The sequence below is a fragment of the Gouania willdenowi genome, chromosome 18 (assembly GCF_900634775.1).
Source record: "Gouania willdenowi chromosome 18, fGouWil2.1, whole genome shotgun sequence".
NCBI classification, from domain to species: Eukaryota; Metazoa; Chordata; class Actinopteri; order Blenniiformes; family Gobiesocidae; genus Gouania; species Gouania willdenowi.
Genome location: NC_041061.1, coordinates 23774645 through 23794038, shown reverse-complemented (window position 1 = coordinate 23794038; position 19394 = coordinate 23774645). Strand labels below are relative to the sequence as shown.

General features: G+C 38.5%; 1 protein-coding gene across 2 annotated transcripts in view; it reads right to left on the bottom strand.

Annotated features, from left to right (window-relative positions):
- ank2b (ankyrin 2b, neuronal) overlaps nt 1–19394 on the bottom strand; it is a 229697-nt gene that overhangs the window by 186831 nt on the left and 23472 nt on the right. The window contains exon 2 of one of the 2 annotated variants that reach the window (XM_028474145.1): nt 210–246. The exons of the other annotated variant lie outside the window; for it this stretch is intronic. Coding sequence (XP_028329946.1) covers nt 210–236 — 27 coding nt within the window. The 5' untranslated portion in view covers nt 237–246. The remainder of the gene's footprint in view (nt 1–209; nt 247–19394) is intronic. 2 annotated transcript variants of the gene reach the window in all.

Genomic DNA, 19394 nt, shown 5'->3' with positions numbered 1-19394 from the left:
CTTTTTTTTATGGCTTTGTTATGATCAGGTTGTTACTTTAACTACGACTGCACTGCATCTATAATACATGTCACTGCATGACAGCCAGCAGTGTCCAAATCCAAAGCACCCACAACAACATTAGACCATCATCTCTTTACTGGTATAGTACAGAACAATTCACTAAGGCTCAGAAGTATTTAAATATGAATTAATCATAAATTAATTACCAATAGGTCAGGCCAGGGCAGCTCCATGTCAACTTACCTGGAAGAGAAAAAGAGGAGAGAGAGGTCAAGGTGAGAAATCTGCTATTATTCAACTTTGAGACACACTTAGAATATGTATAATAGAACTATAATAATAAATGTATTATTTAATGATCAAAATGAGGTGATAACTTCAATAGGTTTTGTGACAAACTATTTGTGATACATTGTATTATCAGCCATTTCGCTGATAAAATTGTTAGAGCCTGATATGTACTAACGACCCGTACTGTAACAAGACCCTAATTGCTATAACAAAAATGCACCGTATTAAAACTGGAAATGTAACTGGTCAATAAAGTAATAAGACACTAGTGATGTAACAATTCACTCAACTCCCGATACGATTCGATTCACGATACTGGGTTCACGATACGATTCACTCACAATGTATTTTACAAAATGGGACTGAAGACAAATTTTTTTTTTTTTGGGAAAAAAACTAGAAAATACTGTACTATTTTCCTTTTATTTTTCATTGTCAAAAGAATTCCTTGATAAACTATTCAAAACAATGCAATTTAACTAAAAATAAATCTTGAATGAAATAAATAAAGGAATAATACAAATGAAAATGAAGCCTATTAATTTAAATTCTGGTTCTATAGTAAACACTGCAAAACTGCATAATAGTTCTTTTTCTTTTTAAAAGTGCAACTGAAAATGTATTTTGTGCCTTAACAATTAACAATTTTTTTAAAAAAAACCCGTGATTACACTGATTAACGTCATATTTGTTTGAACCAGCAGAGGGCGCTGGTAACACAGTGGTCGGTTGGCATGCAGATATCTTGCAGTGAAGAAGAGAAGCTATGCTAGCAGACAGAGCTAATAGAAAAACGTGACTTTTACAGATAGTCAAGTAATATTACAGATATTCTTTCGGTGCTAAAGGGGTAAGGAATCATTTATTAACATATTTAAGAGTAGAAGGCAGCCAGAAAGAAAGTAGTAGCAGACTCTGCCCGCCGCCTACACTTGTGGATAGCGCCCTCTGCTGGTTAAAAAAGTACTGCGATTCAATTTTCAGAAAATCGATATCAACCGTGATACCTATGAATTGATTTTTAACTGCCTTACGATTAATCGTTACAATCCTATAAGACACTGAGCCAAAACTTGACTTAACAGGTGTATCGTAGTTTTGAATGAAGTAAAAATTGACAATGGCTTGCAAAATGTTTTTAGGGTTTAGTGTCAATATTAAGTTTTTCTGCAACAAGCAGTGGCTGAAAAAACAGGTCATTTATTTTATATAATTTTAAAAGAAGAAGTAACAATTTTTTTTAAATAACAGCAAAGCATAACAACAGGTTACATGTATTCTTGTTTTTTTATTTATTCAGAGGGTTATAGTTTACATGAACACAATGTTATATGAGAAGATTTTTTTTAGTTAATGTATTTTTATTTATTTTATTTATTTATTCAGTTTATTTCCGACATGGTTACATTCACTTGGTTACATTCATTTTTTTTTTTTTTTTTTTTTTTTTGTACATGCCAAAAAAGGATTTGAAAGGCTGCAAAAAGTAACTTGAATTTGATAACACATGATCATGTGGTCAACACATGCTAATTGCTCATTTCTTGCCAGACATCGTATAAAGCATGCATATTATAAATATATATATATATATATATATATATATATATATATATATATATATATATATATATATATATAAAATTATTATGCTATCAGAGGAAAAGTGTTTTGTCTGCCTCATGATGTAATAATAGTCAAATAGTTTTTTACAGCCAAATGGATATCGGCAAAATATCTACTATCGTCCATTGCTTTCTGATACAAAAGATACTTAAAAAAATAATAATTAAAATTTTCGACTGTGGTAGAATACAGTGATAAAATAAATCAATTCAGGAAAAGTTCACTATTATCATTTATTTTACCAGAAAAATGTTGCAAGAGTCATTCTCCTAGTATTTACTATTTTCAGTTATCATGACATGGTCTTTACACGCTTGACGTATGTATTTAAAGGTCTAGTATTGTGCTATTTTTCATCCATCTCCATTTGTTCTAAGAACAGAAAACACAATATTTTGAGGTTTATTTTCCCAAACGCCCCTATTTTCTGGAGTTTTAGCCCTGGTGGAGCCATTTCAGCAGCAGAGGGCGCTAGAGGAGTGGCTCTGCCCTAATCAGCTATAAAGGAGGATGTAATGAGCGTCAGGTGTGGCGCTGGAAAACATATGGTTTTTACTGTGCTCAACGTGCAGAATGGGAACATCAGGTGAAGTTTACTGCTATTTTCATACCCTGCAATAACTACAGCATTCTGGTTTTTCGTCATCACATCTGCTCATCTTTGCAATAAATGGATTGACATATCCGACCGGACTTCATCACTTTTGGTTTTTCATTTTTTATGTATTTTTTGATACAATAGCATCTACTCGACAAAGCACGTGTAAGCCAACAACAACAGCGCCACCATATTAAGTAAAAACCTGCTCTCAAACGTTGGACATAAAGTATATCCCGTTCTCGAGTTGGAGAAGGAAAAAAGGACACTGACTCGGGGGCTGGTGGAAGTCTGGTCACCACCTGGCAGTCAACGCACTGGGTGCGAAAAGTTCACGCGTCCCAGAAGCAAGGGGAGCGTGTGTGGGTAGGTGGAGCCAGATTGTCAGGAGGAGGAGTTTCCCCCTTATGATGTAATACTGGGGAAAAAATCCAACTCGCCCGTTTGGAGCAGACTTTTCAGAAAATGAGAAAAAACAACGGAGGGAGGAAAAATAACTTTTTCAACTTTGGCCCTCTGAATGAGGCTAAAGCAATGTTTATCACTGTAGCAAAACCATTATTAAGTGAATTTTTTTTAACACTGCCTAGGGTTGGGCACCGAGAACCGGTTCCTAACGTCCGGTTCCAGAACCGTTACGAAGATGTTTGCATTTTGATTCTTTTTTCCGATTCCTAAATGCCCGCATTAGTTTGTTTCCGCGGCTTGCTCTGTTTGTTTACGAGGGGTTTGTATAAGATGTGTTCAGAACACGACTTGTGCGTGTGTGTCTCTGGCGTGTGTGTCTCTGGTCTGTGCGTGTGTGTCTCTGGCGTGTGTGTGTCTGGCTACGGTTTCAGTTTGGTGCGGCGGAGCGGAAGGGAGATAGGAGCGAATCACCAGTGAAAATCCCAGTAAAACTCCGGAAAACAATCACCACGAATAAATATTTAATCCCTGGTAAAGACAGTAGCTCTAACAACAGATAAAATGATAAACTTGGTGATATTACAGCCTGTGAATGCTGGACAGGGACACATATACTCCGCCTCCAGGTCCTAGTGCCTGCCAGTCGATGAAGCCTGTTCCGTTTACGGTGTTTACCGAGGTCCGTGTGTGTTTAATAAGTCTGTGTGTGTCCGAGTGAAAGTATGCATGTTTATGACTATAACACAGAACACCACACATGAGAACTGTTTTCACCTTTATTTTGATTGTAGTTTTGAATCAGCAGCTCAACAATAACACACGGTTTCAGTTTGGACGGCGGAGCAGAAGAGAATAGGAACTAATCACCAGTAAAAAGCCCTGGAAAACTCTGGAAAACAATCACCAGGAATAAATATTATCTCCCTGGTAAAGACAGTAGCTCTAACAACAGGTAAAATAATAAACTGGTGATATTACAGACTGTGAAGGCTGGACAGGGGACGGACTTACTCTGCTTCTGGGTCCTGGTGCCAGCCGACCGGTGAAGCCTGTTCCGTTTACCGAGGTCCGTGATGTTTAATAAGTCCGTGTGTGTCCGTGTGAAAGTCAGCATGTTTATGCCTCTGTAGATCCACTCTTTTCATTATATCCATGTTTAAGGCTCTTATTAAATAGTGTCGGCTGTAGTCCGGGCCACCGCCATCTTGGATTATGTCGTCACCAGCGCGTCATCGCCGCAAGTCGTGAAAGGGCAGAATGTCCCAAATAACTGTAAAGAGGTCTTATATTAGTCTATTTTCTTTTTAAAGTGGTGTTTTTTTGTGTGGCATATTACATTTATGTATATAATATGTTCCCTACAATATAAACAGGTTCACAATATAATTATTTTTTATAGTTTCTGTTTCCACTGTATCCAGAATAATAAAAATAATTCTCAACAATAACTATTGATTGATTTGTCACATGACTGTTTCAGGGTTTGAGTTTGTTTTATTTAGTTTCACATCTACCTGTAGCTCTATGTTTTTTAGACTGATGACAACTTGTTTGTAGTTTTATTTCAGCAAGGTTCACTTTTACAGTTACAGCTGGAAACCTTTGTTAATTGAATATCCTAGTTACATTACAGCAACCAGATTAAACTATATCAACTAAGTGAATTCATAAAAAAAATGCCCGTTTAAAGACTTTTTCAAATTAAAAAATGATCCTGTAAAATCTGTGACCTGTTGACAACTCAAAGAATCGGAATCGAGAATCGTCTAGAACAGGAATCGAATTTGAGAATCAGAATCGGTAAAATCCAAATGATGCCCAACCCTAATACTGCCCCTTTAAGTCCTGGCAACGAGTCCTGGCTGATGTCTGTGTCCTGCATGTTGTCCTTAAATCTCCTCATTCCAGTTCTGACCTCCTCTCCTTTAAGATGAGTCTACTGATGAGTTAGAGGAAGTCAGTAAACACCTAGAGTGGAAATGAGCATTGCATCATTGGAGATCATTTGCTTTTACTGGAGAATGTGAGTGAATGCAATAATCTACTTTCAGAGAAGCAGTTGTTCTTGATGGACTCTAAGTGCTCCACAGTGTGAAGGAAGCAATGATCCTCCAAAAGAGAATTACACAGTGCTTTTAGACACTAGGGAAACATGAGGACTGAAATATGAACCGCAACACATCTTTCATTTGATTATAAAGACTTAAACCTGAGTGCAACAGGAGAGTCCGATGAAATCTATTATTTTGAAGGTAAGTTAACATCCAAACTTCAGATGAAGAAGAAATAGTTTGCATAAGATTAGAATTATTAGGGTCCGAAGTCCCAGAATGGGACATAGGAACCTATTGTTTTTGCTTTTACTATTATACACAGCCTGCCTTTGATAGCTAATTTGACCCCTTGAGAATGGCAAAAGTCTCACCAAAATTTGCACGCACCTCAGGCCTGCTGAAAAATTTTGGAATTTGGCGCAAAGAAAAAAATCTGTAAAAAAAAAATGCGCACATAGCGCCAACTTCCATCCACCCATCCATCTTCAAACCCGCTAATTCGCGTTAATCAGGGTCTGCCGGTGCCAATTTCCGGTTCATAGCGCCAACTTATAGACGCAAAAAATGCAGCACAACCCGCAGGTTTGATCGATACGTACAAAATTTGCCACATATATTATTGACCCCGGGATGAGCAAAAAGTTACAAAATGACCCTGGCCAAAACCAAACAGGAAGTAAGCCATCTTGGATCAAAGGTCAAAAATGGTGTTCCACTTTGAAAATGCATTTGCTGAGGGGCTTCATCCAATTTGCTTCAAACTCGACCAGAACACTTAGGACTTACTGAAGATTCAAAATCATCAAAGGAATTTGCGTATCTCTAAAGGTTTGGTCGTGGCACCGCCACAATTTCAAAATCCCCAAAACTCTTACTCACAAATTTTGATCAGCTTCAAATTTCACACAAATGACATTTGCCCAAGCTTTTTCCATGAAACATTTGCCATCATGCCCTGCTCTTTTTGACTGGTGCCATCTCCATAACCCTGTGACGTCATCCACAGGGTTATGATATAAAATGGTATAAAATAAAAATCTAGTTTCCACTGTACATTTTAATCATAATGATATATAAAAGTAGACTTCCTACACTTCTGCTTTTTTTAATTGCCCTTTTCATTTTAATTTGTTTGAACCTACAGTAACTTTTCCAGCGGTAGCACTGGTGCGACTGACTTTCTCCGTTGGTCGCACCAGCACAGAATTTGGTCGCACCTTTTTTTTTTTTTTTTTTTTTGAGTGGAGGTGCCGAGAGTGTACAGCATAGCCCCGTATGCTAATGAATAGTTGACTTAACTGGCGTAATGTAGCTTTGTATGAAGTACAGATTGACAATGACTCGAGATATATTTGCTAAATGTTTTAATGTTTTTGTGTCAATATTACGTTTTTCTGCAACAAGCAGTGGCTGAAATAACAGGTCATTTATTTTATATAATTTTAAAAGAAGACGTAACATTTTTTTCAAAAAAAATGACAGCAAAGCATAACAACAGGTTACATGTATTCTATGTTTTTATTTTACAGAAAGGCTGTACTTGAATTAACTTAACAGTAGCATAACCAACTTAGCATCTGCATTGCTTCACCCCATGTAATTCATTTCAGAGGGTCCAGCTCTGATAGTGGGGTCTCCTAACCCTCTTCCCCTGGTCAGGCGTCTGCAACCTTTAACTACAAGGAACCATTTAACCTCATCTCACCTGATGAGATTGATGTGATTTATATTGCTCATGTAAAAACTTAAAAATAGTTTAAAAGAAAATAAATTGACATCAAGAAATAAAACAGTATCTTGCATCTTCAAATTCTTACACATCTCAGTTTACATGAACACAATGTTATATAAAGAAGATTTTTTTTAGTTAATGTATTTGAAAGGCTACAAAAGTAACTTGAATTTGATAACACATGATCATGTGATCAACACATGCTAATTACTTATTTATTGCCACATATAAAACATGTATATTTAACCAGTACATTGGTGGTTAAATGAATCTGTTCCCACACAATTAAAATCTCTATTTTCTTCTAGAATAGTGTTTTTGTTTGTTTTGTTATTTTACCAGGGATTTAAAAATTAAGGTTAGTCACAGGAAAGTTGATGGTCTGTAGATGTTGCAGGAGGTGAAGTAGGAAGATGCTGAGTCATTGAACAACATGATTTATATTAGGTTTTACAAGTTAGAAATACTTAATTAATTACTTATAGTGTTGTTTGGTGCATGATGAGAGTACATGAACAAAAGCATATAAGCAATAAGAAAAACTAATAAATGAAGATAGAATTATATGGTTGAAATAAAATAAAAATAAAAAAATTCATTTAGTTTCTTTAAATTTATGTTTAACTAATATAAACAATCAACTTAAGATAACAAATCCACTTAAAAAACATAAAAAACCATAGAGGATAAAATACAATAAACAGGAACCGATTCCCTGAGGAAACTATATTTGTATGCATTTTCTGGTTGACATCACCGGTGTTTTATGAGATTGAATGTGATCCCTCCTTTGTATGGATATAATTTGTAAATATTGTTTGTACATTGTAAATATCTCTGTAAATAAATAAAAACAAGATCGCTCTGAGTCCGTGCGGAAAACAAAAAATGTGTTCCCTCCTTTAGCTTCTATAGCTGGTGACAGCGCCTGCACAGTAGATCTCCTATTGCTTTACCGTCTCTGCCTTGTTTTAAAGCCAAAATAGTTCCAAATGGGACTTTTGGAGTTTGGTTTTTTGAACATAATTAGTGATGCCACTGTGTGAAGCGGCCGGAATGAGAATCAGCACCTCCAAATCCGAGTCCATGGTTCTCGACCGGAAAAAGTTGGAGTGCCTTCTCCGGGTTGGAGATGAGGTTCTGCCCCAGGTGGAGGAGTTCAAGTACCTCGGGGTCTTGTTCACGAGTGAGGGAAGAATGGAGCGAGAGATCGACAGGCGGATTGGTGCGGCGTCTGCAGTGATGCAGAGTCTGCACTAGTCCGTCATTGTGAAAAGGGAGCTGAGCCAAAAAGCAAAGCTCTCGACTTACAGGTCGGTCTACGTTCCAACCCTCACCTATGGTCATGAACTTTGGGTCATGACCGAAAGAACAAGATCACGGGTACAAGCGGCCGAAATGAGTTTCCTCCGTAGGGTGGCTGGGCTCTCCCTTAGAGATAGGGTGAGAAGCTCAGTCATTCGGGAGGGGCTCAAAGTAGAGTCGCTGCTCCTCCGCATCGAGAAGAGCCAGATGAGGTGGCTCGGGCACCTAATTAGGAGTGAGGCGTTCAGGGCATGTCCCTCCGGAAGGAGGCCCCGGGGAAGACCCAGGACACGCTGGAGAGACTATGTCTCTCGGCTGGCCTGGGAACGTCTCGGGGTCCCCCCGGAAGAGCTGGAGAAAGTGGCCGGGGAGAGGGAAGTCTGGGCCTCCCTACTGAGGATGCTGCCCCCGCGACCCGGAAACGGCTAAGCGGGAGAAGATGGATGGATGGATGGATAGTGATGCCACTGATGATGACGTCGCTAAGGCAGACTCGCCGCTCGGGCCTGGTGCTTCTGCCATGTGTTGTCTCGTGTTTGTGACTGCAAGACGTGCACACGTCCAGGCAAAACAGAACTTTAGCTTGTTTGTTTTGAAGCGAGTTTCTGTTCAAGCGGAGCTGTCTTCATGGAGTTCATTCTGCCGGCAGAAACACACAAACGGCCAATCACCTAACAGACAGGCGGACCCAGTGTGCAGATAGAGCCTATCATATTCCCGGACCTCACCAGTAACAGGAAAACAGACAATCATTCAGCAGCTGTGTGGTTCAGTTGCCATGTTGGTATGTTTTCAAGTAAGTGACGTGCAGTGAGCTTAGACTGTGCAGTGAGAAGCCGGGAGGAGAGTAGAGGCAACCACTATGTAGAGGAAACTGGTACCAGTAGTACTGTCATCCATCCGTCGTGTAGAATTTCTAGTATAGGAGGAACCGTTATAATTTGGCACCGCGGGGTACCGTGGGTATCGTGCAACTATACTGTATATGAACCACTCTCTATGACAACATTAGCTTACCTTGTCATTGCTGGTGTTGGTGGGGATTTTGCCACCAATTTTTTAAAAGATGGTGATTCCACTGTTGACAGAGGCTGCATAGCCTCCACCACATACTCTGCCACCAGTCTCCTCACTTCTCTTAGTTGAAGTAGCACGGCAGACCGAGAGAAACCCAATTTCTGCTGCTTTGTCTGACTCTTTCCCAAACTTTCATCCTATGCTGTCTTTCTCTTTTCTGCGCCTGCATCTCTCTCTGTCAACTTGGTGTTAGCGTGGCACCATTCCAGGTGTTTTTCTCAAGTTAAAATATACCGAAGTTTTATTAGTGATGCGTTATATTACTGCGTTCCAGCAAAAAGTAATACATTACTGTAATTGCGTTACTACAACAATTTCTTAAGCAGGTATAAAAAAAACTTCAGGAGAGAGGTCAAATACATCACAGTAGGTCCATTGATCAAACACAGTCATCACATCTCTTTATTGTACATTCATCACATGCTGTGCTTGTATACATCAAAATGATGCTCCGCATTGATCCAAGAGCAAAACTGCAAACCACAATGAGATTCACAAGAGCTTTAAAAGATCCACATTAGGGATGCGCATTTAAAAAATATGTATGACCGATAACCAAGGTTGGGGTCAATTACATTTTTCAGTTACAAAATTACGAGTACCATCACTTTGTCCGATTACAATTAAATTACAATTTTCCGACTGAAAGTCAATTACAATTATTTTCTCAATTACAAAAGTTAAATTAACATTTTACTAACTTTTATCTATGTCGTACTCAAAAACAGCCCACAGGGGACCAAAGTGCTTTACTAATGATCTCATGTAGTGTGTATGTTGGTATACCGTGTATGCTCATCATTTATAGGCCTGTTGTGATGATTGTATGTGCTTTTGTGTTTGTAAGTTGTAGTTTTAGGCAGTATCTTCACATATACATTTCAGTGCACTGTCTGGACGAGAATTTAGCAATAGCTATAAACTCTTTGTACAAAACATCAGTACAGTATTGTTACTCTTTGTATCGTCCCTATTTAAATAAATTAAAATACAGTACATCTTAACTTTGCCATTTTCATTTGATGATTGTGAAACCTTTAACTACAGCCACCTGGTGAATTACCTTCACGTTTTTGCACAAAATCCCCCCCAGTTTAAGATTATAGCAATGGATTCTGAACGGGATAATGAAAGAGATTAGACATATTCGTCTGTTTGGTACATTTACTAAACATTCAGTCACCTGTTTTATATGTGATATTGTCTCAAAACATGCAAGTGAGGCATTTCCATATCATATTGGGGCCTGATTTAAAATATGAAAACTGACATAAATAGCGAAACTAAAAAGAAAAAAAGAGAGAGAAGAAAAACGTTATTGTTAATTGGTCAAAGTTCTTGTTATCCGTTAACCCTGAGCATTTCTACTCCACATCTTAGCATCCATTTTCTCCAACACATACAGTAGCTAACATAAGGTCACACTAATATCTTACTGTTGGTTTTCACCTTTACTTACTGTGACATATTTGAATATTCATTCACTATTCAAAGCCAGTAAAACTAAGAATTTAAATTGTGTCATGGTAACATTCTCCAAACATTCCACATTCCTTGACTGGCTGCTATGGCTCTGGAAAAGCAGAACGCTGTCCATAGGAAAAACACCAACAACAATCTAAAAAACTTTTTTTGGCAGAAAAATGTGAGAACTTTATTAATGTACAGTCTTGTAAAAACCCATAAAATGCAATTTTCTTATACTTTTAAAGATTGCATCATTGCTTTTCTTAAAAACAACTGGGCGGCACCGTGAGCCCCCGTCCAAAAAACACCCACAGGAGGTCAAGTCATTGTATGCTAAAAGTGCCAAATGTTTTAATGGCTTGGGTGAGACATTTAGTGTGACTGCAATGTCCACGTAAACAAGCAAGTTTAACCATTGCCCTACTGCCTGAAACGTCTAGAAACTCTATATATCATATACAACCAAGAGACTTCAGTGCATTGAATGAACGTGTGAGCTAAAGAAGAGATGGAGAAGCTAGAATTAGACTCACTGTGGGTTCGGACATAGCTAGCACTAACACAGCATCTCAGCTGGTGTTGTCTATGTAGCTACCACTTAGCTGCTCAAATAGCAGCTTAGTTTTGACTCAGTATTTGCCAAACTCTGACAAATGGAAAATCTAAGGAAAGAGCAATGAAGGAATAGCCATTAGGACACTCCCTCCTAACTGAGGTGATGCATAAATAATAGTGATAATAATAATAATCAATTATATGTATGCATCACACTCCCTCACATAGCTTATTTTCTCTTTCAACACACACATTAGGACAATATGAAACATGACTCATCAGACCAGACCAGGGGTCTGCAACCTTTACTCTACAAGGAGCCATTTTACCTCATCTCACCTGGATTAAAGTCCTCTGGAGCCAAAAAAAATACCTTCTCAATGAAGACAATACAGTGTGTTAAATTCGATACAGTTAAAATGATATAGAATAATGTTTGATTTAACTTGACTTGATTTGTTTTGATCATGTAAATGGCAACTTAAAAACAGTTTCAAATAAAACAAATTGACATCAAGAAATAAAACAGTATCTTGCATCTTCAAATTCATGCTAATTGCTCATTTCTTAAAGCATGCATATTTAACCGGCACATTGGAGATTGAATTAATCTGTTCCCACACAATTAAAATCTCTATTTTCTTCCAGAATAGTGTTTGTGTTGGTTTAGTTATCTTACCAGGGATTTAAAACTTAAGGTTAGCCACAGGTGCAGGAAAGTTGATGGTCTGTAGATGTTGCAGGAGGTGAAGTCGGAAGGTGCTGAGTCATTGCACAATGTGATTTAATAATAATAATAATAGATCACATTTGTATAGTGCTTTTTTTGTATGCTCAAAGACACCTTACATGGAGAATAAGATAAAACAAAAGCCAAAAGCCAGTTTGAACAGGTGGGTTTTTAGGTTAACAAATTGTTATATCTTGATTTTATTTGTCATTAATCATTAATAGCCTCTGTAAAAAAAAAAAAAAAAAAAAATATATATATATATATATATATATATTTTTTTTTTTTCAATAGTTTTTTTTAAAGCTATAGGGGAGCCATTGCATAAGAATCAAAGAGCCACAGGTTGCAGACCCCTGGACCAGGCCAACAATTGCATCAATCCAATGCACACATGTACTGTACACATTCAGGATTGGTCTCAAACATGTCCTTCTTTGGAGCACTTTTACATACAGATCACTGAGACAGAGATCACAATGTGAATTCAATCTTCATTATCGCTCCTATTTCTTGCTTCGTCACTGTTTTGTCCCCTCTGATGTACTGGCTGTGGCCAACAGAGGGCTCATTCTACAAACATTCCTTCTTGACTAACCTAAATGGATGTCCCTTTGTGCTCACCCTTCTTCCTTTCATATGAGAGCTAGCAGTCTTAACAATGCCTCAGTGCTTCAGATCCCTTAGGATTTCTGCAGCTGTATACTTGAGAGCTCTCAGGCATGGAGGTGTAAGGTTTTCCGACACCAAACTAATGCTCGGCCATGCTCTGGGGGAGGATCACGTCTCCTGCTCCTCTGACCAAACAACACTTTCCCTCTCAAGAAAGCAGGCAAATGCATCCAGTTTAAGTCCGAAATTTCAAACGACAAATAAACAACAAAATAAATACAGTGAAAGGCTGTTTTGGATGTCGATTCAAATATTTGGGGGAAACTCACGCACTGGCTCGTGCTTTGGCAAATTATAAAGTTTGAAGCAATTGACAGTAATCTAGGATATCACATTTCTTACTGTGTACAAGGAGAATTAGAATCCTGTTCTTAGCAGTTTTGAACAGTTATGCTAGACTTCTTTACATACGTCATGAGAACAGAGAACTTCGCTCTCTCACCTTTTTTTTTTTTTTACTTCTCACCTCTTCCTTTGTGAGATTTGTTCTGCGATTAATCAGAAATCTCAAGTAATTTCCCCCTGGGATTATTAAAGTATTTCTGATTCTGATGTAGGCGTGGTTTATGTTGTTATTAAAGGGGCCGAGGATTCACAGCATCATCTATTATCCAATATCCTGAGTTGTCTAATTTAGTCCTGGAAAATTACAAGAGTTACGGTTGATGTGGAAACTGACATTTGGACTATGTGCGTTGATATGTTGTAGAGGAAGTAATCACTGACTAAAAAAAGGAGAGGCAGGCAGGAGTGCAAACGAAACAAAAGCCCAACAGAAAAGGAACTCCACCGGAATTAAGGGCTCTATTCTCCCATCTGCAATTACGCACTTTTCTCCTACACGTATTCTCTGGTCCAGGCTGCTGACACGCCCACCGTGCGTAAGTAGAGCAAAACCGCTTAGTCTGTGAATGAAGGCGGGCTGAAGGAAAGGAGGCGGTGATTTTTTTGGGCTGTCTCGAAATCACGGAACCTGGATATTTCCCAACGCTTGTAAATGTCATTGAAATCCATGAAAATGATAAAGTTCACTTTCAATTTGAAACACCTTCATTGATAAACAATGTAATAGGTTGATTTGATCAGATTATTTCTTAGGATCGGCCGCATTCTCTCTGAGTCGCAGTTAAAATCTCTCTCCTTGATCATCATCATCACCATCATCGCTGTAAAGCGTGACTGAGTTAGATGCGCTGGAAATATGAGGAAATAACGCAGCCTCAGAGCGTCCTGCTTTAATACAGAGGGATGTTTGCAGTGAAACATAACTATTGGCTTCCATAATACACAGATTTAAATATAAATAGTTTAAAGAGACCTGAGCTGAGCCTCATTAAAATATGTGTGAGAACAGTTTGTGGTCCATTCTCATCCGCATATGACAGCTTGTTTCACTCTGTAGTGGATCAAACTGTGACTTTATGTTGGACATAGTATGAAAATAGTTGAATCACTGTGTCCAACGTGGACAGAATTCTGTGTCTGTCAGAGTTTGGATTGAGCCTTTGTCACGCGGCTCAGTTGGCCGGGATAGAGGCAGCCTGTGGGCGCACCGGAGCCAATCACTCTGTGGGCAGTGGGGCAGAGGGTGGACAGTGTCAGCCGGGGGCAGCCTGTCCCGGGTGGAGGTGCCGCAGCAGCCCGGGGTGCCATCCGCATGTGTTTTATTCAGAAGTAAATGTGCATTAGGAATGAAGTGTTTATAAGGTTAGTTTAAAGAGGATTTAACTTTTATTCTGAATTCAAGAAGAAATAAAGCTCCCATGTAAACCATCCATACTTAACCTCCCACCTTTCTATAGCAAGACATAGTTCCTACGGGCACTGCACTAGTCTTTAAAATGTCTATGTAATCTAGGTCCAGCAAATCTTACCAGCCACATCTAAAAATATGAGGGTAATAGAGTAACCAGGGCCATGGTGGATGGTGACTGTGAAATATCACATTGTAGAACCACATTTGGGAACTCAACTTCTCCATCAATGGCTCACAACTACACATTCCCAACTGAAATTAAATTAATCCTTGAAACAAAAGTGATTACAATAAAGGTGAAGTGCATGCTAAAAGAAAAAAACAATGCATGACCATTAACTTTATGTCTTGATGGACTGTATTTGACTGTAGGGAGTTACGGTTGATGATATGTAGCATTGGTGTTGTGGAATGTATTTTGCTGTGTAATGCAGTCTTACTATGCTTGTTGTTTATAGGCCTGTTTATAGGTATGTAGTGTTGTATGGTGTTGTTTTAGCATGTTCACAACTTTCTTTTCAGTGCATTGATTATATTATATCATCCAGTAAAAGCACAACTCGGAACAAGAGTTCGGGCCGGATCGGGCCTAATTTTCCCGCTCAGCTGTCAGGTCGGGCCGGGCTCGGGCTTCATTTTTAACCTTTAACATATATATATATATATATATATATATATATATATATATATATAATATGTTACATTAAAATTATTTTTTAATAAACACAAAAACACTTGTTGTGGTATCATTTCTAAAGTGATTTCTGCTAGTAGTGGGATGGGATATTTCCGGTGTTGTGTTGCGTTTAGGTGTTCAGCGTTCACATTCACTGAATATTATTTGCTGATTTTGCTCATTCCTCACTTGCTGCTGAGGCGCAGGGAACAAATATGACTGTGTGCTTCAGTCAGGTCTGCGCTGTACGCACGGGCCACCCGGTGGGGTCTACATACTGTAACGGACTGGGTTCTATGTTCTGGTTATGTTCCACTTGTGTGTATTCAGTGGTTAACTGATGCTGAGATTTCCTATGGCCAAGAAGGCATCATGGTTACATGCAGCTTTCTCTGCAAATGTGTGTCTTTGTTTACATGTGTTCTGAGTGTTGATTGGCTGGGAGGCTGGGGAAAGGGCGGGCAGAAAAGAGTGAATTCTCTTTCCCACAGTAGTGTGAGTGTATGTTGGTGTAAGACGCTTCTTTGTGTGTTTGATTGTTATTTTTGGGGTGTTGCTACGACCTCCATTAAAGCCTGTAAAACTGTGATAACGGCTCAAGTCACGTTATTACAGTACCTTTTGGGCTGCGGTGAGTGTGTGCGCCCCCCCCCCCCCCCCCCCTCTCCCCGAGGCACCGCGATACTAATCTACCGGTTTCAATAAAATAATAATTTACATCGGGTATAAGCTAAAGGGTCGGGGCTGGGTCAGGCTTTATGCCCGCGGGCTCGGGTCGGGTCGGGCTGGGTTTTTGTGCCCGATCCAAACTCTAGTTGTTTTGTGTATTTTTGTAATAATTTTGTATAAATTAATTTCTCATTTTTGTGTTTTGGATTCATTTTGTGTATTTTTATTGTAGTTTTGTGTTTTTGGTTTCATTTTGAATTTCATTTTGTTGTTGTTGTTACTTGGTGTTTTAGGAAGACATTTTATTGTCCTATTTTGTGGGGTTTTTTTGGAGTAATTTTTGAGCGATTACTTTTGAGGCCACACATAATTAGAATGAGGGCCGCATGTGGCCCCGCACCGCAGGTGGCCCTCTGTTTTTTAGCATGTGAGTTACTTTTGGTTCTTTCCACCTCAACAGTTCCTATAAAAGTATATAGAAAGTTTAAAGATAATTATGCATGAGCAAACAAAAAACTAAAACTTTTCTCAAGCTGGTTTCCAGATGTTGGATGATTAAAATGCTATGGATGGAACCTGTGGCCTTTGACAGGTGTTTCTATGAGATCTGCTATTGTTGATTGTAAACTATATTGTTGTAATCCTGTAATCCTCACCTGATGCTTTTTAATCACTCCTACAGCTTGAACTTGTGCAGATTTGAAACACAAGTGACGCTTTCTCTCTGCATACCAGTGTTCTCCATGTTCAAACAGTCTAGCTGGGAATTGCAACATAGAGTAAGACCTAAGAAATGTCAGGAATGACAGAGACACTGTAAAAGAAACAACAACATATGGTTGTCGTTTCTGGCTTTGTCAGGATATAATCCAGAGTAAAAGTGTATTCTTCCTCTAGTTTATGAGTGTTGTCATTGTCATAGAAAAATGGGGCCAGAAATAAAAACTGCAGGACTGAAGAGAAACAGAGAGACACACATTTGGGTACATCATCCAACAATCTGTCTTTCTGGGCAAGTCTCCAAGCTAAAGGCCAAGCCCAAGGATCAGTTTTGGAATAACGTGTTGGGCTAAAAACTCAAAATCAAAGAGATGACAGAAAGATGAAGTCATTACACAACCCTTAAAAGAGTGATTTGAAGAAAGAATTTGAAGAACCAATGTGTCAGTGATAAAGCTAGAACATTGGTTGGTTTGTACATTATAGAATGAATGGTTATTCTGAGCCTATGAAGTAAGTCAAGGTGATGAATGGATAATGAATGAAGATGTTTGCTATAGAAAGGTTGATCAAATCAGCCGACTAAATTTCCAATTTCCGATATTAACCAATACCGATATATACATAGACCTCTTCGTTCCAACCTAATTTTAGGTCATATAATATATTTCCACGGAACATTATTCAACTTCAGTAATAGAGAATGTGCCACATTGGTTTTTCATGTTGTCTCAAACAACAGCTATGTCAGCCTCGGTAGTCGTCCAAGCTAACTATCCAAGCAGTTAAACAGTTGTAAGAACTCCACAACAAACAATGTTTACCGTGAAACTGTAACAATACAGAAAAAAACAACCTTTCAATATTGTATGACAAACATTTACCATATAAAATGTATTTTAAAGTATGTACATGAGGTGCAGATCAATAGCCAGTGAGCTAGCGAGTTAGCATTGGCTTTGTGGTTAGCCTGTGAGCTAGTGGAAACAGAGAACAACAATCTACGTCACCGAGTAAAATGACTGAACCATATAATAAACACAGTCTAACATCTGAGAACACTTAGACATTTCTTTAGCGCACAGAATGGAGGTTAAAAAGCACATTTTTCAAACGGTTCCGACACTTCGTGAGAGTTTGTTACAATACTTCCGGTTTTGACCCTTATTGTATTGACAGGTGAGAAACCTAAACAATATTCTTTTCCGACACTAGTTAACACTGTAACACCATAAACAAAGTAAATTCAATAACACAAAGCTTGAGGCAGAAAAGCATCAATATCTGTAGAAAAACCAATACCGATGTCAACTGGTATTACATTTTCTGGCAAATATCGCCCTATACAATCAGTGGGCTGATAATAATATGGAGTACTGCTATCTTTGAGGTCACTCTCAAAAAGATACTTTAATCTCAAACTAATCTTCTTCCTGGTAATTTATGGATAAACAGTAGATCAGGGGTTCCCAATGCGTCAATCGCATTCTACTGGTTGATCGCAGAGGCATTTTGTCGGTCACGCTTATGGGCCGCAAGACTTCATAGATGAATGAGAATGTATAGTCACTTATACCAGAAATGAAACCCAACAATTCAGCTTTTTAAGGGGTTGGAAAAGGTTGGAACGAAGAGGTCTATATATGTATCGGTATTGCTGCTTAACAGAAGGTTTTCCTTGCCGCCATGATGAATTCATGTTGGGTGTGGGATACATATGTATGTGTATATACGTATATATGCATATGTGTGTATCCATAAAATGAAGAGTCCGTCCTTAAGACTGCTCTACTGTAAAGTGCCTTGAGATACCATTGGTTATGATTTGGCGCTATACAAATAAAGATTGATTGATTGATTGATTGAAGGGGGCATTAGTGCACCAATCTGTTCATTTACAACCTCTAATAATTAGTAAAAGAAGACCAAAGCCAGTCACTCCCGGTTACACAGGTGCGACCAGGTACATTTATTAGCAGCATTGTTAGACAACATACCAGTATGGGAGCCATTGAAGTTCTTCTAAACAACAAAGGGGTCTATTATGCCGTCTGGATTTAAGCGCTTTTTTACGCGCCTGCAGTTACGCACTTCTCTTCTGCTGCGCGTACTGTCTGGTCCAGGGTCCTGACATGGCCACCGCACGTAAGTAGACCAAATGCGCGTAGTCTGTGAATGAAGGTGACTGAAGCAAAGGAGGTAGACTGGGGCATGATGTACATTTTTTTGGGGCTCTCTAGAAATCAAGGAACTGTTTCAATATTATAATTGTATTTAAATGTTATACAAATATGAAAAAATATTTAATCATTGTATTAGTGTAAATATTAAAATCAAATTATTTACAGTTATAACACCCATACACAGTAGAGTAGATCGCAAAGAGCTGTCTGTGGTAGAAGTAGCTCGCGAGTTAAAAAAGTGTGTGCAAAACCTTAAAAAGTGTACAAATAAGTAATTATACCACTCCAGTAAGACAAACAATTAGCGTCCTTTGGTAAGGGGTCCTTTGTCCCAGAAGGACAAAAAGAAAAATGCATATGGAATGATGACATCAGCTGGGGAGTTTGTAAGCCTTGCAGGATTCAAGGTTTGGTCACAACAATGTATATCAGATGGAAAATTATTGGTATTGATGAAAATTTCACGTTAAACCTTTCTTGAGGGTTTTCTGAAGTATTAGCTAGCTTTGGCTAAGCACCGAAAAGGAACCAAAGTGTTTATCATCAGTAATATCATTTAAATGCTATTTTCTTTATTAATATGGAGATTCTTTCCCCAAGTTGCACTGTGAACTTAACAAAGGCCTAATGTTTCACTTATTGCGTTTTCAACACAACATCGTACCATTAGAGTGACAAAGCAGAAACACATTCCTCTAGGGTTTAAACTACACCATCCACACCCTAACTTTAGAAAGAAACGCCCTCCATGCCTCATTTTGTTCAAAATGCTCAAAAAGATGAAGGCTTGGTAATCTTTAGGATTAATACTTGAAGAATCATCAAGATCAAGGAACAAAAAGGCCTTACAAATCTGCTTAATCACAATGTCA